Source organism: Phaenicophaeus curvirostris, chromosome 9 (assembly GCF_032191515.1).
Source record: "Phaenicophaeus curvirostris isolate KB17595 chromosome 9, BPBGC_Pcur_1.0, whole genome shotgun sequence".
Taxonomy (NCBI): domain Eukaryota; kingdom Metazoa; phylum Chordata; class Aves; order Cuculiformes; family Cuculidae; genus Phaenicophaeus; species Phaenicophaeus curvirostris.
Window position 1 is genome coordinate 32,951,088 of NC_091400.1, and position 25,121 is coordinate 32,976,208.

The 25,121-nt window shown below is 45.1% G+C and overlaps 1 protein-coding gene across 1 annotated transcript in view; it reads left to right on the forward strand.

The window, feature by feature from the left end:
* Window positions 1-24,062, forward strand: part of COL13A1 (collagen type XIII alpha 1 chain) — an 84,946-nt gene extending 60,884 nt beyond the window's left edge. Inside the window, exons 22-38 of the mRNA XM_069863237.1 lie at window positions 203-271; window positions 857-880; window positions 1,965-2,018; window positions 2,534-2,578; window positions 2,913-3,065; window positions 3,892-3,990; window positions 4,930-4,983; window positions 5,825-5,866; window positions 6,371-6,397; window positions 8,101-8,181; window positions 10,634-10,669; window positions 13,067-13,120; window positions 13,409-13,462; window positions 14,165-14,200; window positions 17,969-18,055; window positions 22,429-22,467; window positions 23,396-24,062. Of these exons, the coding sequence (XP_069719338.1) occupies window positions 203-271; window positions 857-880; window positions 1,965-2,018; window positions 2,534-2,578; window positions 2,913-3,065; window positions 3,892-3,990; window positions 4,930-4,983; window positions 5,825-5,866; window positions 6,371-6,397; window positions 8,101-8,181; window positions 10,634-10,669; window positions 13,067-13,120; window positions 13,409-13,462; window positions 14,165-14,200; window positions 17,969-18,055; window positions 22,429-22,467; window positions 23,396-23,398 (957 nt within the window). The 3' untranslated portion in view covers window positions 23,399-24,062. The remainder of the gene's footprint in view (window positions 1-202; window positions 272-856; window positions 881-1,964; window positions 2,019-2,533; window positions 2,579-2,912; window positions 3,066-3,891; window positions 3,991-4,929; window positions 4,984-5,824; window positions 5,867-6,370; window positions 6,398-8,100; window positions 8,182-10,633; window positions 10,670-13,066; window positions 13,121-13,408; window positions 13,463-14,164; window positions 14,201-17,968; window positions 18,056-22,428; window positions 22,468-23,395) is intronic.
* The last annotated feature ends 1,059 nt before the right edge of the window (window positions 24,063-25,121 follow it).

The following is a 25,121-nucleotide window of genomic DNA, read 5'->3' on the forward strand; positions in this document are numbered from 1 at the left end:
ATGGTCACGGCATGGTGATCTGGCCTTGTCTGGCTATACTTCTGTAGTGTTTCCTCTATAAAATGTGCTTTTAAGAGTTCTGTTTAATAAATGAAAAACTGAAGGCTCCTGAAACAGGCCCCTCTGAGACCCCTTTTTCAGGATGAACCACAACTCTGAGTAGCCCATGGGAAACCCTGGCTAAAGAGCTGGTATTTTACAGGGCCCCAAAGGAGAACCTGGGAAGGATGAAATGATGGACTACGATGGTAACATCAGTGAAGCTCTGCAGGTGAGCAACTGCCCTCCTGTCCCATGAGGCGGCCACTGGGTGAATTCCTGTTTCCCAGAGGAGGCAGAAAACTAGGAACAACATCGATCTGATTACTCGGCTGTAGCAGCAAAAGGATGTCCTCGTTTGTTCCATAGCCTCCTTCATCCCACAGCTCACTGCATGTAGCGTTTTGGTAAATCCTTGTGCCTCTTGTTTAGCTGATATGTTAACACTGGTAGATGTAGAGTTCATGGGAATCCCCTCAAGAGTGACCCATGATTTGGGACAGGCGGTAAATAAAAGGGCTGCAAAGCTTCTCGGACGTGTGCACCGATGCTCTGTGGTGAGCGGTGCAGCTGGGCCCAGCTGTGGGGTAGCCTGGCTTCTATTTGAAAAAAAAGGGGACATCACAGAATAACAGCTCCGTGGGATTTGGAGCTGGATTTTTTGCCTTTTTTTTGTTTTGGAGGCTCCTTGCGGATTTGGGCTACTGTTACCTTAGTGGGAGAACAAACCACCTCCAGTAAAAAGCTTAGATTTCAAATAGCTGTTTTCCTGATTGTTTGTGGTTTTTTTTTTTACTTTTTTTTTTTTTTCTCCTAGGAAATACGAACTTTGGCCTTGATGGTGAGTTCCTAGCTTTGCTGTGTGGTTTTAAACAAGCAGCCATATGTTCATCCTGAGCAGATGGCCTGACAATTTACATGCAGCGAAAACATTTGGCCTTTGCTGTTGGGAGCTAAAGTTGGGGCAGCTGACAGCTGAAGGAAGAACTCATCTTGCCTTCTGATCTTGGCACTTGAATTCTAAACAGACCCTTTAATTCTCTGCTTTAAGAGGTAATACATGCTGCTACAAAGAAGGTGTGCTCAGAAGGAGCAGCGAAGAGCAAGGGGGGTTGACCAAAGCAGAGAAAAAGGAAGCTTTAGGTGCCTTGCATGAAAGCTTATACTGGTAGCCTGTGGTGGATGCTTTCTGTGATGGGAGGGAGGGGATATTATCATTGTTGATAAGTGTAATATAACATAACAATCCTGTGCAAAACTGGTGTTTTAAACCAGCAGTGGCTATAAGCCTTTTGAAGACAAAGAGAGGAAAAATAGTTATTTTGAAACCAAAATAAGGGAAAAAGCGCCCTTATATTTTAGTTCTCAAAACAAGAAACCTGGTTAGGAAAAAAGATGGTTTTTTTAAATGCAGTACAACAAGGCAATTGAAAATGAGTTTAAGTAGCATCATTTCATAAGCCAAACTGATCCCTAGGTCTTCTTGAATGGTTGGACTCGATGATCCGGTGGGTCTCTTCCAACCTGCTTATTCTATGATTCTATGATAATTGCCAAGTGTGATCAGGAGATCTGCTCAAAATGCTAGTGCCATTTAGATCTGCTTAAGCCATGCATGGGATCTAAGTAGTACAGTGTTTCCTATGATCTCTATTCTAAAAATATACTTTTGTAGATAGGAAGGAAAAACATTGTTAAGTTCAGCTTAGTTTAAGAGGCAGGTATATATATCTACAGCTCACTTTGTACTGGCCTGCTGCTCACTCAGGGCTCTCCACTGCTCAGCTTCCCAAGCAAATCCGATTCTAGGAGTTCATGGGAAAATTCCCTCATGATTTCCCCTTAAACTCAGAAGAGCTGTTTGGTTTCAAAACACGAAATAAAAGCCCTGTTGATAATCTGAAAATGAGTCTTTCTTTATCCAGGGACCCCCAGGACTTCCGGGAGTGGCTGGTCCTCCAGGGCCACCAGGACAGAAGGTATTCGCTCAGCTCAGCACTTGCAGAACCAAGGGAAGCGGTCCAGGCAGAATTCCCACACCCAACCCTCCCCACTGCTCCTGTTCTCCCTGACCAGCACTACCAAACCCTCCCCCTGGCCTCTATCACTCCTCCTCATGTACGATATCCTGAAAATCTCTTTTCCCACAATGATAATGCCTTATCTGAAAGCTGAAGAATCCTTTCTACTTGCCCTCCCCTTTAGGAAACAGCTTATGGGAACTGATCTCTGTGCGGAGATTGTCTTGGTTGGGGACTATGCTATAGCACTGGGACCATGAACTGTAAGTCAGGATAAACAAGGCTGGTGAAATTCTTAGGAAGTCACACAATATACTGGGTCAGCAGTGGTTTACATGCCTTTTTTTACTGTGACTCTTAGTTACAAGAGTCCCTGCAGACTATTTCTGAAATGCCAGTGCCCACTGTTCATCACAAAGGAAGAGTCAGAATAGCTGCTTTCAAACTGCCAAAGTAACAAATTTGTGTTTCAGGGTGAAATTGGCTTGCCAGGTCCTCCAGGCCATGATGGAGAAAAGGTAAGACTCTTTGGATTGTTCTTTCCTTCGGTGGTGTTATCTGGAATTAGGATATTCCATTTCTACCACTGACATTGCACGGTTGCTTTTCCCACAGGGGAAAGAAGTATTTTGCAGCACAAAAATGAGCATTAATGGTTTATCAGAGTCCGAACTTATAAAGACTCTTTGGGATGGGATGGCAAATCTACTTTGTCCTGCCCATAACTCCTAAAATGGCATTACTGTGAGGGAAAGGATAAGCAGCGAAACCGTCTCTGGGACAGGGAGTTGCTCTGCAGGAGTAACCTTACTCTTAACTGTAAATGTTTCACTCTGTGTGGATTTCTCTTAGGGACCACGTGGCAAGCCTGGAGAAATGGGCCCCCCTGGCCCTCAAGGACTGCCAGGAAAGGATGGACCCCCTGGAATAAAGGGAGAGCCAGGCCGTATCGGGGTCACAGGAGAAAAGGGTGATAAAGGAGAGCCAGGACAAGCTGGCTCACCGGTGAGTAAACTGAAGCCTCTTGGAGCACTGCTGGCTATCCAGGTTGTGGGTCAAGTCTCTGAGACTCCTCGGGTACCTTGGAGACCTTTCAAGCTGGGTGCTGGAGGCATCTCATCACTGCTGCATGAAGTGTACCAATACAGAAGCGAGATCTTGGCTTCCTGGCAGATGTGTTGTCCAGCTTGCTGAAGTGGCTGTGCCCAGCTGCCTGCTCTCTGGGCAGTGTGTCACCCCCTCAGCTTGCTGCCTGGCACGTTGCTTAAACCCAAATGCTGCTCTGAGCAAGCAGGCTGGGCTGAGATCAAGCCATCTGAGGTACCAGCACACGTGTGATCCTAGGGAGGCAACTGCATGGGGTAACCCCTTATGTCCCTGCCACTAACTGGGGCAGAGTGCCCAGGCTCCCAGTTTCAGTCTGCCACAACTTCTGCATCCCCAGCACTAGTTTGGAGAGGTTTGTGCAATGAGTATCTTCCTCTCTAGGACAAAACTCTTGCTGTCACAATAGCTAGCTGCTGGGGAGTGTTTTCTATCACGGAGCCCAGCAAACTGTGTAATGGTGAGCTGAATTTGTAGGCAGGAAAGCAGTGCCCTATCCCTGCTCTGGGGGCTGAGACATCCACAATGACAGGATGATGTCCAGGCATTTGCATATCCAGTTTCAATACTAGTGAAGTCTTGCATTTCCCTGGGTACTTGATGGTTGTCTGGTGTTTCCAGTGTTTTCTCGGGAAGACCAGATCCAGTCTTAGCTCTTGCAGTGATGTTTCTTATGTCTGCCTGAATTAGTCCTGAAAAAAATCCACAAATCTTTCCTGGTCCATAGGGTCTTGATGGCCCCACGGGAGAGAAAGGCGAACGAGGTGACCAAGGAATGCCAGGACCATCGGGATTGCCGGGTCCCATTGGACTTCCAGGACTGACAGTAAGAGTGAAAAAGACAGGCTACTCCTTCCTGCTTGACAAAGAAAAAGCAGCGCAGAACAACACAAAAGGGTTCCTCTCCCAAAGTGCTTAGTACCTTGGGAGCCTGGGCTCCCTACCCCTTAGTAAGGTGTTTAGATGTCACCAGATGTCCGTCAGAGCACATCTCCAGCAGCAGGCAAGGGGCAGCTGGGCTTCTTCTCCCACTGGAAGAAGCCTGGAGAAGAGGAGGCTGAGCGGAGACCTCACTGCTCTCTAGAACTACCTGAAAGGAGGTTGTGGAGAGGAGGGTGCTGGGCTCTTCTCCCAAGTGACAGGGGACAGGACAAGAGGGAATGGCCTCAAGCTCCACCAGGGGAGGTTTAGGCTGGACATTAGGAAAAAATTCTTCACAGAAAGGGTCATTGGGCACTGGAACAGGTTGCCCAGGGAGGGGGGTGAGTCACCTTCCCTGGAGGGGTTTAAGGCACGGGTGGACGAGGTGCTAAGGGGAATGGTTTAGTGTTTGATAGGAATGGTTGGACTCGATGATCCGGTGGGTCTCTTCCAACCTGCTTATTCTATGATTCTATGGTATCTGGAGGTGCTGGCTCTGTCCAAGATGCCTGGTTTGCAGGCAGCATGGCACCATAGCTGTTGTGTTTGCCCTGCTCCCATCCGCGGAGTCTGCAGTGCAGCAGAGAGGTGTCAGGCCCCTGTTGGGGAAGGGTAAAGTCCCGTGGCACTCCCCTTGTGCAGCCATGAGATACCTCTCCTGGAGGCCTTTCTCTTCGGAGAATGTCTCCTCTGGAAGCAGGAATACCTTTATGAAACACACGGTATCTTCACACTCCTCCTTTGGGGAACTGCTGCTTGTCAGCGCGTGGGGGGTTCATGGATGGCTTCTGATGGAGTGAGGTTCCAGACTGCAGCTGGTGGTGACAGGGTCTGTATTGTGCAGGGAGACAAGGGCGAGCCTGGGGAGCGTGGAGACAAAGGAAATCCAGGAGAATCGGTAGGTCACCTTTCTCATTTTCCTTCTGCAACCTCTGCAGTAGGAGAGGGATGATTTTGCAGCGGTGCTGCTGAAAACCAGCGCATCCCACCCTCTAATGACACACGCTTCATTTAGGACCACAAGCCTCATCTTGTGGGATGGAGTTGCCAGCCACCTCTAGCTCCTGATGCCCTCCTTTTCCCTTCTATAACAATCTAGCTCATGACAAACAATAAATAATGAATACCTAGCGAAGAACAGAAGATTGTGGAAAGCATAATAAGTATTTCCCTTGTTGTTTGCTGTAAGGGGATTTCCTGAACAATACCTGCACGCATCTGTAATTTTTTTTTTCCCCAGTAGCTTTTGTGTTCATGAATTTGCCCATTCTTCCCTCAAAGCTCACTCCTAGGGTTTGTAGTGCCCTGCTGCAAGGAGTTCCGCAGGTTATGAATACTGAAGAGATTGTGAAGTCCCACAGGCTCTTCTGCAAATGTGGAGCCCACCACCTTCTTTCCTATCTTGGGAAACAGCTGCTAGCTGTTGATCTTGTGCCTCCTTGCAGGAATAGTGATAGAGTAATGGAGGTGGACCTTTTTCTGGGGAAAAAAAAAATGCTTTCCCTGCTCGTAAATCTCTGGAACTGCTGTATAACCCTCCCCAGAGTCCTACTGCTTCTTCTCAGCCACTTTGTCCAGGACTGTTAACTCCTTCCCAGCGCAGTCCTTAAAGGGAGCCCAGGTTTCCTAGCCTGCTAGAGCTCAGCTGCACGCCATGCCCTGCCATCCCTCTCAGCAGTTCCCTTTCACCTCTGAGGGCAGCAGACTACAACAGTGACTTCTCTTGTGTTTCTTTCTAGATACCTGGCCCCCCTGGACCCCAAGGCCCACTAGGACCTCCAGTAAGTTTTGAGTGATTTGCATGAGAAGCAACGTACTGGGAATCGAGATAGAGCGGGAGGTGACTGGGGGGGACTCTGGGTGGAGAAAACTGTCAGAAACTCTGTAGTGTACAAAAAGGAACACACTTAATATCTTCCAAAACCGCCCCCAAGGGTCGGAGCTACAATGGGCTTGGTAGGTAAAGAGAGAAGGTTATGTTAATCTGAGATGAAAGGGAAGACAGTAGCAAGAGGGAACAGACTGGATTGAAGGGATCAACTGCATAAATGGTCTTAATAGCAAGCCTGGCCTGCTGCCAGGTTGTTCTTGGCAGAAACCTCCTCATTACCAGACGAGAGCAGTACATGAAGTGCCCTTTACACAAATAAAGAGGCCCCTGGGCTAAGCATCTAGAACTGCTGTCAGAAAGCGAAAGCTCCATGCTGCACACTGAACTGGGATACCTGGATTTTAAAGCACATCTTCTAACATCACTCATATCTCATCTTTCATCCCAAATACAGGGTCTTCAGGGCCTCCCAGGACCGAAGGTAAGGCTGCAAAACTTTGCATCCTGAAATTCTACTAGACTGTCCCAGGTGCAAGAATTTTTCAGTGACAACATTCTAGCTTGCGAACATTATTTACCATCTTGATAAGAGAGCAAATACTTCTGAATTCTTTCTTGAAGGAAAAGGATTTGCAACTCTCATTTTAGGACCCAGAAAACTAATCATTTTCTCTGGTTTTCAGCCAGAGAAGTGGGAAGCCACTGGCCCTTCAAAATCCTCCCTTGGGAACATAGTTGAAATATTTTTCTGCAGGCTGAAGGTCTGTAAAGAGGGATGGTCATACAAACATAAGTAACTGAGCTCTAGCTTAAAATTAGCCATGTTCTATACCCTATAAATTTTGCTGTAAAGCCACTCAAGAACTTCATTGTTCTTGGTGACAAGAAGCTTTCTGATCTCCATCTAAATGTGTTTATACCCAGCCTGCACCATTGATTTGCCAGCCTTTATGGTTTTACACAGCAACGAGATGAAAAAGTATTTGAGTGGAAACATTCAAGGAGAAAATCTCAGAAATGTGGAAAGTGCCTTAATTCTTCTGGTTATATTTAGTATTTGTTAACAGTGCTATTTGGGTGCTAAAGGAGATGGTGTATTTATCCTTACCCATCTTTTCTCTAGGTGTTGATGACAGACACAGTTTTCTGTCTTGCTTGTCTGTAACCCACTAGCCACTGCTATCAAATATCTGGGAAACTTCCATAGGGTGCAGTTGTCTTTGGAATATGTGCCACACAACTGCAGGTAAAAGTCTCAGATAGCACAGACAGAGGAAGTACTGCACCACTTTCTCCCTGAACAGAGGATCCATTTAGGCTTAATTAGCAGGTGCAATGAGATACTCTGAATGCGGATGTTTTTGTTCCATCCCTGCAGTTTGTAGTAAGTCTTTTTGTGATGAGGCTTTCAGTAGTGGTGAGGAAAAGCATTTTATACCCTTTGCAGACGTGTCAGAAATAAGAAACCCTTCCAGGTAGGTGCTTGAGCTAAATAGAATCACAGGGCAGTGGGCAGTGACATGTGGCTGTGTGGAAACTGGAGTGGAGTGAGCCAGCAGCGTCCTGTCCTAGAACTGGAGAAGAATACAGCAAGTAGGCTTACTGTTTCTCTGCAAACTTGGTTCTTCTGACACTTCTGTTTCAAAGCGCAAACAAGGCAGTTTTAAAATGCCTTATGAACAGAATTAGTGGGGAAAAGCTTTGCGTTGCATTTTGAATTTATTAAAAAGGTATATTTTGTTTAAAACTGCCTTGTAGTTTACAATACAGAATTTTAAAAATACCATTGGGAAAGGAATGATGATATTTTTCCCCAAATTTTGAAAGTGATGCCTTTGCATTTACAAGAGCCTTTCCAAAAACATTTCAGTGTGATTTTTCTTCAAAGCTTCATGATGTTTGTCATTCCAATGAATCCCCATGTTAGAATGTAAACTCCTCCTCATCAGAGGTCTGGTCATTTCTATTTACCTGACAGTCCCTGCAATTGGCTTCAAACAGGTGCTCACACAGAGATCTTGTGACTGATACTGGTTTTATTCATATTGGGCTGAGACTCAGGCTAAAGCATCGCTCCACTGCCTCTTTTATTCTCTCTGCTGATTTGGTGCTCTCTGAAGGGAGTGATATTTGTTATACAAGTCGTGTTACTGTGGGTTTATTTCTGCTCCATCCTTCCTTTAGGGGGAAGCAGGGATTGATGGAATGAAAGGAGAGAAGGGTGCGCAGGGTGAAAAAGGAGACAGAGGGCCACTGGGATTACCCGTAAGTATCCAGGAAGCAAGCAGCACTTTATGAGCCAAACTTAGCTGTAAAAAGATCCCTCAATAGGAGACACATATGCGAAGTCAAAGAAAGAGATGATCAGTAAATAATCGTGCGTTTGCTTTTTAAACAGAAAGCCTCAATTTCTGTACAGAATCATCATCTTTTAGGTCTGTTAAATAGATCAGTGATCACTTTGATTCTTCCTGCTTCTGGCAGGATTGGGAAAAACAAGCAGTAACTTTTGTTGTGGGTTCTTTGCACTTGGGGGCAATGGGGCAAGACCAGAAACAAGTCAAAAGGACATGGAAAAGGAAGCACCTTCCCGGCAGTTTGTCATCTGGGCCAGCTTTTGTTCAAAAGCTTGGTGGCTCTGAGTACCTCCAGCTTCTTCACTAGACAATACTTTCCTATTACTTCTGCAATGTGATCGATGCTTTTGCTGTTAAGGTAGAGGTCTGCTGTGTTCCCTGCTGTATGTGAACTCAGTCACACAAGGCTAGTACTGGTGCACCGCTTAGCTTAGCAAGGAGACATTCGAGCTGAATTAGGAAGAAGCTACAGAAGTTTTAGCACTTGCAGACTGTGAAGCTCTCAGCTCATGTCTCTTAAAAGCCTCCTCCCCCACTGTCTGAGACTCACCTAATAGATGATAATGAATTAGTGGTAACTCAGTCCCGCCTCATTGCTCTGCCAGCCCCCAGGTTCATAGAATCATAGAATCACCAGGTTGGAAGAGACCCACATAAACAGCACTGGTGGCAGAGCTGGTCTTCTCCCTTTGCTGACTGCACCTGGAAACATGCACTGCAGAGTGCATCTTGTGTACTGTGTGACTTTGTCAGTCTGCGTTCAATCACCTAGATCCTTTGTCACTGACTTTGGTTGAAATGTGCGTGTCCTTGTAAAATGTTTTCCTCTTTTAATTGTGCTATGTAGCAGCTGCCTTCCAGGGCCAGGATGCATCTGGTCTAACTTGATGCATTCAAGTGAACTCATCGTAAGTGTATCCACTGTGACTCACTGTAGAGCATGTGGGGAGAAAGCAATGCTTTCAAAAGGCTCAAATGCAACAGGCTGTGTCTCAGTGAAGCAGTGAGAAGTAAAAACTTAATCCCCATTTTGCCCTGAAAAATGGAAATGAAAACTTCCTCTGTAAACAGTTATTCCCTCAAGTCTGGATGGTATCAGGGCAGGGGAAGGAGGTCTCTGTGGGAGTCTGAGCAAAAAATGTCCCTGCCCATGGCAAGGGGGCTGGAACTAGATGATCTTTAAGGTCCTTTCCAAGCCAGGCTGTTCTATTATTCTATAACATGCCTCATCAATTGCCCTGACAGCTCATCAGCATGTTAGCAACTGTGCTAGCTGATTCTACTCAGCAGGGAGTCCCATGGGTCCCTTGACTTTTCACATCACTCTTCCTCAGCTGTAGAGGGGAGTGATTGGCTCAGAAGTGTCCTCTTGGAAATATTTTGTGTTTGGATCAATAATATCAGCTGGCCAGCTGGAAGCATGGTTACTGAGCTGCTAGTAAGATCACAGAGTTACTGTGGACCTTGTATCCCTCCTCAGAGCTACCTACCTAGCTTCCTAAGCTTTTCCATGCCTGATACAGTGTGTTTTCGGCCTGTCAAACTGGATGCAGTTGTATTAGTAAGTGCCAAACAGGTACTGCAATATTTCAAAGACGGACTCTGTAAAATCCTACATCTGGATCTGCTGCTGTTTCAATGTGCGACTTGGGGCTTGATATCATGCCAGGATTTTCAGCACATTTCAACACTGACTGTTGTCTGCCTTGGACTTTGTATGGCCAACAGGAATTTGTCATACTCAAATGGAAGAAAACTCAGTATCTGGTTCTAATATTCTACCCAAGGTTTCTCTCCTGGCCACTAACAGAGACAAGATACTGGGCTAGATGGGCCTTGGGCACTGTTAGGTCTTATGGATGAGGAAATTCAGGGCAAGAGCCAAGCAGACAGGAAAGTACCACTTAATCTCAGTCTGGTGTACAAGTCTGCACTGCTTGCAAATGCCTCCATGGCCACGGGCCTCTGAGTCCCTGAGCCTTGTGTCTCATCTCTGCTGCCCAGCTTGCCACAAAGGCAATGCAGGTTTTAACTCCGCTGTCTCATGGTCCTTTTCACCACCTGATAGAAAAGTTTCTTCCTCAAAGCTTTTCTTGGTGGCACTGAGAGAGTGAAATTTGCATTCTTACAGGATCTGGAAGTTGCAGGTCACATTATATGTATTCAGTGTTTCTATGTTTTTTGTTGGTTTGCTTGTAAATAGCATCACTTGTCTGTGAGATCTTAATTTTTGTTTATTGCAAGCATATGTTTGTCTCAAGTCACTGCTTCACTCACCTCTACCCTCCCCTCTCCTTTCCCCCTCACCCTCCTCCCCTCTCCTCCTGCCTTGTTTTTGTTAACCCTCCCCATCTGTTCAGGGTGCTTCAGGTTTAGACGGCAGGCCTGGACCACCGGTGAGTTCCATTTCTCCATTACCCTATGTTCCTCCACCCCAGTATCGTGATTTGTCTCGTCTCTTTGACCAGAGTCTTGTTTACACCAGGAACAAACTTCTTTTCTCCAAAGCAGGCTTGGGGGAGGGGGGTTAAACTTAGGCTGAGAGTGATGGCACATGCTTGTCTTTTTTGATGCTACAAGTCTGGATCCTAGGATCACAGCCTATTTGTTCCACTTTATCTCAATAACAAGATGAATGAAACTTCTGCACGATTCCACGATGCTCTGTTCTCCTGTACTCTTTACCATGAGAGGTCTCCATCCTGTCATTCTCCTCGCCTTGCTGCCTTTTCACAGCAGTAGCTCTTCAGTTTTGTCCCAAGCATAATAATGCCAGTCTGGTTTGTCCTGTGAGCTAAAAGCATCGTGCCTTGTTTTCACACACGGCTCTTAAGGCTGCATTGCTGGGGTGGCAGGTGTGCTTGCAGGGATCTCTCCATAGCTTGGCAAGCATCTTGCTATGAGGAGAAGTTGTGCCTCAAAGACCTTCTGCAAAGCAGGACTAACCCTTCAACTCTCAGCAGCAGAATGTCATGCAACTTCAGCAACTCCAAACATACTTTCCTTCAGTCCCAGATACCTGGGTGTGGAGGTGGGGTGTGGGGTGTTTGAGGTAGCAACGTCTACTAGTGGAGCAGGAAGACACGAGATCTCCATTTCCACCTTTTGTGGCTAACTCACTGGGAGGTGGGAAGGAAATAAACTCTTTGTGCCTAAGCTTCTCCATCTGTCAAATTCAGAATGAGGTAAATAATGCTAACCTGGTTTTGCAAACCATTCTGCAGTTCTTGGGTAAACGCTGTTAAATAAGGACCAAATATTTTTAACCCCTCCTGGGAAATCACACCCATGTACAATCCATTTGGAAATTTAAAAAGGAAAAGCAATTTCTCCCCCTCGGTGTAACAGCTGCTCTGTGACTTCTGAACAGAATCTGAATGGCAGCTTGTACACTCACTTGTTCTGGAAAATCATAGATTTAGACTTAAAAACACGCAGGTGAGATCTCAGTGTATTTCATGGCACTAAATAGTCTTAAAATGATGCATATGTGCAGGCAATCAAGATTTCCATGGTGTGAACTCCTGTGCATGGATCTAAGGAGAGCCTGATTTTTCTCACTTCCTTGACCGTGTTGAAGTTGTGTGCTGCATGAACAACTACTTGTATTCTGCAGATCTTAACTTGCCTGAAAAGCTCTCCTGATCCACAGGAATCATCCTGCTCACATTGGAGGCGTTACGTTAGTGATGGAAGATTGCAAGCTCACATTCAAAAGTGCAAGACCCTTTTCCTTAAGGCTGGTAGATCAGTACCTGAATGGTTAGCAATGTTCTTGCTGATCTATAACTACACGATGTAGGGTTAGGAAGGTTAAATACCCATTTATTCTATGCAGTTAGGTGAGTGTACTGCAAACTGAAAGCTATGCTTCACCTAGACTGCAGAATGTGGTCTGGGAGGGTTTAAGAGGCCCTGTGACAGGGAGTACTCTACAAGTTCAAGGGGTCTACACAGGGATGAAAGTGCCTGAAGCTTTTTCTTAGCCAGAAGGACTATTGCCTAACTGCTTTGTTGTCTACGTTAAAGACAGGCTTTGATCGGATTAATTTCCAAAAGCCCCAGTAAGTCTCAGCTGCACTGAGAAGTAAGTTTGGTGTGCTAGTGGGATGTGGCCCCTGTGTCAGAGGGTTAGCAAACAAGATGGGATTTTCCTTTTGGCGTGATTGAGAGCCTGGTGGAGTGACATAAATGGCAAAATGGACACAGAGGAACTGGGACTGAATTATACCCCTCCTAGTTTGCATCTGTGTATGTGTGCATCTGTATTCCTCACTGCAGCATGTTGTCTTTCAGTTTGCATGACTGACTGGCTAGCTGCCACCATGTAACCAAACTCTATAATTTCTGCTCAACACAACTGACTCTGGAGCAGGGGAAGAAAATAAGGAATTAAAGGAAAGAAAATTGCTTATCATATATCTAAATGGCCTTTATTATGCTACAGCTTTCAGCTTTGTCTGATATAAACTAGAGAGAAAAAACTTCCTCCTGTGGAACTGGCAGAAATGCCCCCTGTAACAATTGTGAAGAGAGCTTCAAAATTAAAATTAAGGCTCTGTAAAATGGTGCTGGTGTGATCTAACAGCAATTCCCATGTTCTCCTAACTGCCTATAACAGCTATGTAACGTCTATCACCACCAACACTGAAAGCTGTAGTGGTCCTAGATGACTTCCACCACCACTGTCCTTCCCAGCTACGTGTTTTCCTAAAGCAGCAGCAGTGTCTCCTTGCTTTAATGAGATCCCAGAATAAAAATGTCCTGATGTATTTTCCTTCCTACAATTACAGGGTATTCCAGGACCAATTGGGGTTTCAGGACCGGCAGGACCAAAAGGAGAAAGGGTGAGTTTGCTTCAGAATGCTGATAATGCTCTGTAATTTCTTTGAAGATACCACAGCTCTCTGGGACAGACAAGGTCTAGGTTTTTCTAGAGGTGGAACTGCTCTCTCCTGCACGTAAGACCTCGGCTGGGCCTCTTTGATTTTTGAGTATCTCATTCTTGGGGTTTTCAGGTGCTTTGAAACACATCCTTTACATTTCCTCTATAGTGCTGCTCTAGCCACTGCTGTGCTGCCTGTTTGTTCTGAATGGGAACACAATAATTCTGAACACTTCTGTGTCTGTTACAGGGCAGTAAAGGAGATCCTGGAGTTGCAGGACCAATGGGGCCAGCAGGGCTTCCTGTAAGTATGGGAGCACTAGGGATTCGTTATCTACAGCACCTGTCTCCTTGCTATGATTGATAGCTTGAGATGCTGCAATAATATAGCATTTGCAGTTTCAGTTAGGTTAGGTGTTAAAGAACCAGAGTTAAAGGTTATGTACACTATGGAGGAGCAGAAAGAGCTCAGTAGCTTCAGAGCAATGACTCAGAATGAGATGGGTGAAGCTGAAGAGAAACTGTTAATTCACCTTGGTCCTCAGACTACCAAGGGAAGCTGCATGGGACTCCTGAGTTATGAATCTTAGTCCAAAAGGCTGCTTCTGAGCTCATCTGCTCTGCTTACCTTTCCACAGCTTGGGCATTTGCTTTCCACCTGTCTGAGAGGGCCTTGCCTTGTCATTGCAGTGGGAAAAGACGCCTTCAGCTTTGTTTCTTAACAAAAAAAAAAGGAAGCTTGCTGTTTTTTTCAGGGACTGCATTCCCTGAACTACTTTGTTTTTTAACTGAAGAAACCTTAGAGTAATAGTGGTGTTACAACTCGGGTGGTCTAACAGAGGTGAAGCGGAGGTTGTCCACTGGAAAAGCTGTTTGGTTTATTTTATGATAGAGCAATTGATACAAACAGATCAACAAACTCTTGGGCACACCTTCTTCTTTTTGAGTGGGAATAGAATGGGACCTCTTTGTCTTAAAACAGTTCTTTTCATATTGATGATTTCAGGGTTTACAAGGTCTACCCGGTGACAAAGGAATCCGGGTAAGTTACCAGGCAGTCTTCTTGCGTTACTAACATCTTCATGCAGTGATAGATCAGTTAACTCCTGAGGAACCTCCAGTAGCTGGCATGGAATTCTGTCTGCTAGACCTTCATATGAGTAACTTTACAAACTTGTATTTTAGAAGGTGATATCTGTAGCTCATACAATCACTGTGGTCCATCTGTCTGAAAGCTATAGGAGAGATTTTCTAACATGTTCAACATTGTGATAACTCTCTTCTCGCTGAAGCTGGTTCTTTGTGTGTAGTAGAGTTAGGCCAATGTGGCATGCTCTAGGAAATCCCGATTTTCTATTTATTGTGTAGGGATTCCCATGAGAATTAACTGAGGTGGAGCCAGCAAATCTTATTTACGTGACTTTTAAATTCCCCTTGAAGCACGAAAAAGGAGATTGCTGTCTAACAAACAATCCTCCAGGGAATTTGGGAGACAGAAATTTGGAAAAGATAAATTATATTCACCTAACTTAAGGAATCAGATATGAAGTCTCCTCAGGCACCATCCTGAATGAATGTGATGGTGAAGAGTTGGGTCAAAACCATTAATGTGAATGACTGCTTTTCTGTCATGCCACCTGTATTACAGAAAGATAAACATTATTAAATACTGTGTGTTGAGAAGCTGCTTGATTTTTTCATCAGGTTTTCCACAACATAAAGAATTTCTTGCCTGTTAAGGCTCAATCTTTTTTGATAAAAACAGTTAAGCACACTATGGTTGAATATAACTTGCATTTAGAAATATAAATGACTTCTGGATTAGAGTCCTTCTAAGATTACCATTGTAGTAATGTGTCAAGTAGTTCAATATAGTACACGTGTGTATGCCCTTATGCATATGCTCACATATACACATACATCTTCTCCTCGTGAGACTCTGGTATCACCTAAATTTATCTGAAAATGTAAAGTTTTTATAGCGCATGTGCCTGTGCTGTGATTTTCTTATATGAATTTGCTTTTGATACACAGTGAGTGTTCTCTGTCCTTTATCTGCGATGTATTTCTAACCTTACTCTGCACACAATAGGCAGTTTTGGAAAGCCAACCGGCATCTTAAACTAGTGGAGAAAGGTCCAAGTTTCATGGGGGCTCCAAAGTTCTCCCCTTCTTTAATCATTGCATTTCTGGCTTTGCTTCTTAACTTCCTCTTCATTAAGATGTGTTTCGTTTTGTGTGGCTTTTAAACCAAATAACAGACTTACTAGACTTCTTCAGCTGGTTTTTAAACTGGGATTTTTATTTAAAAGCAGAGTCTTTCATTAGCTGTGAGTAGAATTTGTCTGAGCTCTCACTTAAAAGCAAATGAAAACTGGGAGAAATTGCATCTTCTTGTAGAAGACAAGCTGGAAAGCATCTGTGGGAAGTTCTGCTAGTCCCTTGAGGCATACATGCATGCATTTTGCCTCACTGCAACCAGTACTTTGAAACGAAGAAGTATGAAAAACTAGAGCCTGGAAATGGTGAAGTGCAATAGCTTTGCAGGTGGGATCCTTGTAGATACCACTGAGTCTTTGTACTGGGGCTTCTCCTCACTCCTGTGAAACGAAAGAGAGAAGGCACCACTCCACTTCTGACCTGCTCCACATGGGGCTGGGATACACCACCTGCCTCTTTGGAAGTGGGGGATGCATTCATTTTAAATGCTTCCCTCTTTCTTTTAGGCAGCAGCAGCCTGCATAGCACTTTACTATGAAGATTTTCAGTTAAAAATGAGGCACCGCTTTCCTGAGGTCCCAGATAGTTTGCCCAAATCCTCTCTGCTTCTTTAGGCAGACTAGTGTTTTTAAATCCCAGAAATGCTGCTGCTGCTCCCTGTTCAGAGCAGAAGTGCCACATAGCTGTGCCTGGGGATGAGCAGAGACAGCATCATGGCACTAGGTAGCACTGGGAACAAATGACCTTTCAAGCAACCCAGCTGAAAAAGTGTAAACCCTGAACTTGTGCTACCAAGCTGATATCTTCACTGTTATTTTAACACCTGTGGGTTTTTTTCTTGTTTGTACGTGTGTCTTCCTCGCTCCTACAGGTCCACCTTTGTCCCCTTTATCCCTTCCTCCTCCGCCGCCTTTCTTCCTGGCTCCCTCCTCCAGAGCAACCCATGCTGCATATTCCTGGATTATCCTTTCTGTTCCAGTGCTTGGTTCTGGGTGGCTTCTCCTCATTGCCTCTCCCCTCCCATCCATTACTCTTACCAGCTTTGGGTTTAACACTTTTTTTTTTTTTTTTTTAATCAAAAAGAAGAAAAAGCAACCTATGCTGTCTGATTTTATCCCTTCATTCCTTCAACCCTCCCCACAAACACCCTAAATTCATTTCCCTGTGCAGCAACCCCTTCCCCTGTTTTTGTGCTCAGCAGCTTTGAGAATTTCCTCTGTTACATGAAAGATTTGGTACAGATGTAACTGGCAGATACCCAGGCTGCCCTCTGCCTTGGCTGCCCCGCTGCGGGTCAGGTGGGTAACCACACCGCTTGGTGAGGAGGCGCAACAGGGCAGCTGGGTGTCTTCTCAGCCCCTTTTGTGGCTGGCTTGCACTGGCCTACTGCTGGCCCCCACGAGGGAGCAAGCATCCTCTTTGATAGTGATTTTTATTTTAATTTATTTCCCCCCTACCCTGGCTGTGGTGTAACTCAATCTGGAGCCTGCAGAGAAATTGAACGTCAAACGATTACAAGAATTGCACCTTCCTGGAGTGCATCTCTGCTGCCAAATAAAAGACAGGGAGCAGTGGCTGCCCTGTGGCTGTGCTGCTTAGGACTAGTCCCTCCTCTAATATTTTCTTCTGCGGGAGCACTACTAAGAGCATCCCAAAGGACAGCCAGGCTGTGCATGCTGTCAGGGCTAAGTACTCCCTTGTTGACTGCACTCCAGTGCACTGTAAGGCTGAGGCAAGCAAGCACACTTGTTCACGTTAAAGCTTTACTGCTCTGGGGTATAGAGGTAATTCTACATCTTAAACAAAAAAAAAAAAGAAAAGAAAAAAAAACCCCAACAAAATACACACACAAAAATAGCTACAGCTTTTAAGGAAAATCTAGCAACACTGATGGCAAACAGTGTTCATTAAACAGTTCAAGGGAAGGCTTCTAAAAACATTCCCATGTGTGAGGATTTCTTTTAAGAATGAGAATTTAGAGCAATTTAGAGTCCAATCAACGCAGGGAGTCTGGGCCATTGGTGCCTTCTTGCTACAGCAGGAGCACCTGCTTGGGGTCTGCCTTGTCAGCCGGGGCAGGAGGCATCTAGGTGCTACTCCGAAGTTCCTGTGGCAGAGGAGGGACCCTCTCAGCCAGCTGGAGATCCGTGAGGCTTCTTGCTGCTGGCCAGAGGAGTGTTTTCCCATCCCGTGTGCCTAGGGTCAGCCTCTCTTGGAATGTATTTGTACTGAATGTATAGGAAGCCCAGGGAAGTAGCCTCCAAATGATGGTACTGATGGAGGAGGAGCAGTGCTCTAGTGGCTGACTACAGCCCTGCCCCTAAAGTTGTAATAATCCTTTTGACACAGAGCCCTTATAGCCTGCCCGTGTGGGGTTTTCATGATGGCCAGTGTGTTTATGCAGCTAAATAATCATTAGTAGTTCCATATGCCATTTTCCACTTAACATCTCAATGGGAGATTTCTTTTAAAATGTTTCATAAATGTTTATCCTTTTTTTTTAAACTATCGCTGACATTTGTTCGAAATGGATGATCCTAAAGCTTTTGTGTATTCTTTTTTTTTTCTCGGACTAAACTATTATTTACAGGGGGAGAGGGGCAAGAAAGGCTCTAGAGGGTCTAAAGGGGATAAGGGAGACCAAGGAGCACCTGGATTAGATGCACCCTGTCCGTTGGTATGTTCTGTTTCATCAAATGTTTTGGTTTAAGATTTGTTGATGGGGAAGAAAGAAGGAAACCATAACACAAATACAAGTGCTACAAATACAAACATTTGGATAAGATCCAGTGTGGTTCCCTCTGCAGTCTGTGGCAAAGCTGCTTTCTTCAGTGGGGAACCGCTGCTCCTCTGAGCAATCAGACTGCTGAGTGACTATGGTTATATTCCTTCCTCTTCCAGAGCTCACAAAGGTTTGGGGTACATGGGAGTGTCCCATGTGCTGGGAGCCCAGGGCTTTCTCCTGTGCGGATAGAGCCCTGTATCTCCTCTGCTGCTACTTATACCTCTTCTTGGGAGATGTTTAACGTCTACATAACAGTGAAACTGAATGCTGTTTTTCTTGCCTTGGAATATCAGCCAGTTGATGTGATCATCTGAGAGTGACACAGGGCACTTGAGCTGCATTACCCAGAGGGAAAACAAATCTCAGTTATTTCGAATAGGATATGTTTCTGTCAGAATGTACTGTCTATTAATCTAGGCAAGTGAATAAATACACTGATACGTATATGTTTTCATCTGCACTCATACGCTGCAGCAAACGCTGCCAAAAGTCTGTGGTACTGCCATAAATCCCAGGAGTAATTGTGGATCGTGCACCTAGAAATACAGCTGCTGGGTTTCCCAGTGAGGGTAGGAAGAATGGATGATTTTAAAATGGAAGAAACACCATTCCTGTCCTCTTGGATTTAACTCGGAGAAATATCTCCTGACTCTCAGATGACAGAAAACCAGAAAGGCGACTGCCGCTACTGATTGCACAGACAAAGCTAAAACCGAAAACAAGGGCTATTCTGGGTATGCAGCAGAGTGCCCTGCGACACTCCCAGTGGGGGACTCAGCCTCTCCTCCCATGACACGGAGGTGACTGGCATCAACTGAAATAACGATAGTGGTTGATTTCATAAACAGGGTCTCCGAGGTTTTAAAGGCAAGAAGGGTGAGCCGGGGTTACCTGGGCTGGACGGCCTGGATGCCCCATGCCCATTGGTATGGCGTACCTTCCCTTTCCTGCATGCTCGTTTGCTTTTTCTATCTTGGTTGTTATTTCTCAATATCTCAGAATAGCTGCATGCCCTAGAAACACCTGGCAATTCCTTCCTTGCCTATCTCCATCCCCCCTCCCTCACACTGCTGTTGCCAGAAACAGGCCCTTCCCTTCATGCTGTGAATCCCATTACTTTGTGGCATGAGGAAAGATTTAGAAGGAATGTGAATTTACTTACAACTGCTTCAATTCTTCCTTTGTCTTTACTTTGAGAGCTTTCCGTAGACTAACGAAGACCTGCCTCTGCCCTGGCTTGGCTTTCTAGCAAGGAGCTGCAATGCTCATGACCTTCATTAACTCTATTTTTAGGTGCTTGTATGAGGCTAGCGCAGTCTGGCACCACTCAGCGTTACCTCAGTCACCCTACACATTAAGATGACTGAAAAAAATAGTTATCCTGTTAGCCCATGTGAAACACATTAACTGGTGTTTCCCAGTTAATCCCCTCAATTCCTGCTAGATATTTCCTATTTGTGACTCTCCTCAGACGTCCAGTTGGTACCCGTATCATCCAAGAAACTTGACTTTGGAATTGCTCGTTTCCTGATATCCATCTTATTCAAGTGTGAAAGCATGATTATTGTATTAGTGCCTCATCTAATCCAAGGAATGTAGGACAAAGGTATTCAGGAACACTTAATCTCAGCTGATTCCTAGGTAGTCCATTAAACACCACCAATTATTTATTTACTTGGAGTTTTTTCTGGAAATGCAGCATTCAGTGAGGTTTTTGTTTCCTACAGCAGTCTCAACAACTCCATAATACATTGAGACTTGCAATCCCTTGCCCCTTCAGCCCCCATTTGGCAGCCTAGGTTGGCTTGAGGATGGTCATTCCACACTTTATGTTCACTTAAAGATGTTTGATGCCATTTACAAGGGAAGGGACATCAGTTAGTTCAACTAGCTGGAAAAATGCATCCCAAAATAAAAAGCCACATTTAGTTTGGAAGGTTTTCTTAGCTTCCTGAGGAAAATAGCACTGAAATTGCCATTAGAAGCCCTTGTTATTCAAGCTTTGTGAAGAGGTAAGATTAGTCTTCCTTCCAGCATTCCCTCCGTTAGGTGCTGCCATTGTGCCTTCAGGGCTGTGACTGTAAGGGTGACCACAGAATTGGAAAAGACCTCTTAGATCATCGAGTCCAACCATTCCTATCAACCACTAAACCGTGCCCCTCAGCACGTCATCCCCCCGTCTTTTAAACACCTCCAGGGATGGGGACTCAACCACTTGCAGTCCCAGTTGCTGCTCTGTAAATTCGGGCTAACAGAAAGAGACTCTTCTGCCATTCCCACAGCTGAAATAATACCTGCTCAGAGCAGTTCACAAAGGAGCCATATGCTTCTCCTCCCACTGACAAGAGCCCGATTTCTATGGAATAAGCTTTTCCTGAATGAAGCACCTAATTTCACAAGCATAAGAATTCTACTAGTGCTCTGGTAGACAACCTATCTTTTTTTTTGTCTCTGCTCTCAGGTAGGATTCACCCTGCATGCACATTTTGACCATTCACTTCTTTTTGTAGCTATTTTTGCAAAGGGAAACTTGCCAGAAAATCTGGTGAAATACAGATGCCATGATTTTTTTATATATAGTGTTCTGGCATGCAAGCTAGTTTAGGAACGTGAATAAGCATGGGTTTTGATCCAACTAGGTTAAAAGCTTAGCATCCAGCTGACACATCCGCGTGTGAAACTTATGGAGGCTGTGAGCTAACGCTTTACACATCTGAGCTATGTGGAAGGAGATACTTGGTACTAACAAGCATGTCGCGTTTCCGTTCTCTGTGAATTCGCCTGCAACAAACACTTCCTTGTGACCCTGGTCTTCCTTTGATCCCTAAGCTATTACTCCCTGGCCTCCCATTCCTTCATACACCTAACTTCCCACCTCCTCCTGCAATGCCCTACACCAGTCATTCCTACCACCACCAACGTACCAATGGGAACGCCAAAATTTACCCAGTAATTAACCTGTAACTCAGTATTTCCACATAATAGATGGGAGGGGGAGGAAAAAGCACAAGGAGACCAAAATCCAAACAATGTATTGGAAAAGCAATATGGTTGTAGCATCATGGCAATATTTACTTCATCAGCCCGTTGAAAGTACGTCTCCTGTAATCCGTTTGTTTCTCAATATACTACTGTGCATTTGCTTTTCTGTTTGGTTTTTTCTCTTTCCCCTTCTAAAGCGGGGCAATATGCACTGCAGATTTCTCACGCAATACTTAAAGTGAGAACTGAATCTTTTGAGTGAAGAAATGTGCCTGCATTGTGCGTTGTACAATTTCACTCCCTGCTCTTGAGTTTTCCTGGGGGATAGCGCTATCCCATGAACCTGATACGCACACACAGCATAAGTATTTGATTTCTCATGTCAGAGGTGCATCTCCTTACATCTGACTACCTCCTGCGCAATAGCACCTTGCCATTGACGTAATTTCACATCAAGCAGGGCGGCACTGAGATGAAATTAATGGCAGTAAGTCACAAAAAGATTTCCCAGCCATATAGTCTCAGCCTTTAGTAGCACAGCCCTTAAAGTATCCAACCTTCTTCAATAATAAATAAAAAAATCATCACCCGCCCACCTTGGGATGTGGAACCCAAGACTTCAGGGTTGCAGAACTGTCAAGGGATTTTCGCAGAGTTCTCACCACCTTCATTAAGGCAAAAGCCCCCTTCTAGGATGTCCTCAACCAGCACAGGGTTGGACCAGCAGCTGGCCTTCCTAATTTCCCTGGAGCAAGTTCTCCTCAGAGGCAAGATAGGACAGCTGGACAGTCTCTCACACAATAAAGCAAATAAGGCAGAAGGGAAACGGAGTTTTTATCCAGTTGCCTCTCAGTCCCCAAGGTTAAATGCTGCCTCTGGGACTAGCTTATAACCCCAGCATTATAAGTCAAGCCTGAGGACATAGACCAGCCATGTCATGCTTCCCACTGCCAAATTCCTGTGATGTTTTCCTGGCTGAATGGGACCTCCTCTGTTCCCTCCCTCCCTCAGAGAAGCGTGGCTAAACACCTTCCTCAGTGAGGAATGAGAACAAGCCTACAGACCTCATGTAGATGAGTTCTTGCATTGCCTTGCTTCAAGCCACGCTGTCAGCCAGAAGCCTGGGTCACTCCAGAGGGGTGAGGAATATCTTTCAGACTATTCCTCCAGCCCTGGTTAAGACTGTTTGTTGCAGTTGTAATAGTTAACCCGCTCCTTCTTTCCTCAATCTCAGCTCTGTTTTCTGTGTCCTAAACTGCTATTTCATCCATCTTCTTTTGCAGGGAGAAGATGGCCTTCCAGTTCAAGGCTGCTGGAATAAGGTAAAATAATCCTGGAAATGCTGTGATTGTGCTGAGTTGGCAGTGCTACAGGTCCTGCTGATGTCTTCCAATGAGTCTGGCTGACATTAGGAGAGGCGTGGAAGCAGGTGTGGGATTTCCAGGACCATACTCCTGAAAAGCAGTGAGCAAAACTCTCCTTTGCTTATGAGTTGCTGTTCAGCTTCATAGGCTAAAAGGGAGAGAACTGCATCTGTGGCTTTTGAGTTGCCCAGCCTTGAAGGGCTCCAGTCCTTTCATGAAGATTAGATTTCCACCCATTCTCTGCTGTTCCTGGAGGCTGGGAGCTGGCAAACCCCAGGTCCCCTGGCTGCCGCGGGAAGCTGGTAGGAGCGGGCAGCAGCTCAGGGCTTGACTGCCTTCTGCAGAGTGAAAAGCCACAGCCTGGTGGCCTTGCACAGCCCTTGGCACCAGACCCCAGTGCTCCTGGTGCAGGATGACGTTGGGCAGACCCTGTTCCAAGGGAATGGGCTTGTGAGCTCCATTCTGGGCTAGCAGGGAAAGGGGGTGTGAACATCTTTCCCCTCTGCTCTCCCCTTGTTCCAGATTGTTTGGCGGCCTCAGGAGTCCCCTCCTGAGGTTCACACAGACCCCTTACTCCTCAGGGTCTATCCTGCCTCCAGAACCTGCCGCCTGCATTAATGTCAAGTACTAGAGCTGTGATGGCAGGGAGAAAGTTAAGGCGTAGTCAGCCCGGATCAAATCTCCCATCCTTACTGACCAGGAAAGCGACAAGGATCACTGCTGAGATCTAGCACCGATCCTTTTCCTCCTGGAGACCGTGCAGCCAGCTTCCCTAACACCATCCCACTGCCTTTTCACCCCATGGAGTGGTCCTTCCCCCTCCTACGCTGTCACTAACAATTGTTAGTGAACTGTCACTAACACCTGTTTATGTTTTCTTTTGCAGTGATGATTCTAACCCTCGACTGGCCTGTGTGTGTTACTGTACATAGAATATTTATTTTTATACAGTGTTCTTCTCTGAAATGCCAAAAGTTATGCATTTTTACAAATTATCAAAAAGCTGCATATTTTTTGTACAGAAAATACTAGGTCTCCCTTCCTCCCTGTTGTCAGTTCTCTGTAGAATTTTATGTCTGCATTGTGCTTGTTTTGTCATGGCATACGGCTGTAATGTTTACCTGATATTTGTGCACACGTGATGAATATAGGTGCTTAATAAATTATTGCATTAAAAGTGTCCAAAGGAACTGCCCTGTATAGATTTAAAGGTAATTTTCCTTTTTCAAGCTGGAATAATTCAAAGCTCTTTCAAAACTTTGTGTATTTTTTATTAAAGTGAAATATTAACAGATTTGCGGAGACTAAACTAAGGTATTGCTGGAAAAACTCACAGTAGCCACTGTACACTGGGAACTTAGAGACTTCATGATTAATAATTATCAGACAAGGTCTTGATCAGATTTGGACAGCCAAACACAGTTCCCTACCAGCTCCTACCAAGGATGCTCCTCGGCCACAGAGGAAGAGCAACAACTTCCCCAGAAGCAGAGGAGTCAGCAGGCACAGCGAGAAACTCTTGCCTCTGGCTAAAACAGAGCCACTCCCATGACAGGAGAATAATAATGATAATAAATAAAAAAATCATAAATAAAAATAAAACAGCATGCCTCCCATGAGCTGAAATGAAAATAAGAAATAAATAAATAATGATAATAAATAAGAAAACTAAACACCTCCCATGAGCTGGAATAACCCTCACGACAACGAGCCCTGGCCAGCAAGAAATTCCAACATCTTTCCAAATTGTAGGCCTTCAAGTAGCTTAATTAAAGCTTCATTTAAAATTAAGCACATGGCAGAATACCTCAATGACATCCTAATGGATGTTTATTAGGTAAATGGATCCACGGGGCTCTTTTAAATGTTAACCAAAGGTCACATGCAAATTGGCAGAGTGTGTCATTACAATTTGTGTATGTACATCTTAATTATTCTCCTCGACCTACCATTTCTAATGTCTCAACTCTGAACTACCTATCAAGAAAAATTTGATTGCCAGACTCAATTGAAGATCACAATACACTTTTCATTAGAAAATGAACAAAGGAGAGGAGGCCTAAGTCTGTTCCGAGCCCACTTTCCTTGATCCTTCACACAAGGAGGACAGACAGTTTGCAGCTGGGAAGTTTCAGAGGGATAGAGAGAATCTATCAGTATTTGAAGATCCCAACAGGGAAAGACAAGTGGTTACTCATTAGTTACGCTGATCTACTGCAGTCCTGCTTTTTGAATAATGCTGCCACTACAAAAAGCATTTGGCACCCTCGCCCACAGCATCACGGCATCGTTTTTAACACCAAAGCTCCTGCAATGCTGTACGTATGGATCGCAGGCTGCGTTCACAGCTGTGTCAGCTGAAGTAGTCTCCACCACCTTCACTCCTCAGCTGTTCAACGCCTACACTCCGCTAGTCATCTGTCCCCGAACTATTACTTAGTTATTTTTTCTACCCAATGCCATACGTCCCTTCAGCACCATCAGAAATGGGCTTCTCTCTTGAGGTGCTAAGGAGCATGGTTTAGTGTTTGATAGGAATGGTTGGACTCGATGAGCCGGTGGGTCTCTTCCAACCTGGTTATTCTATGATTCTCCTGTGCAGAGACAACAGC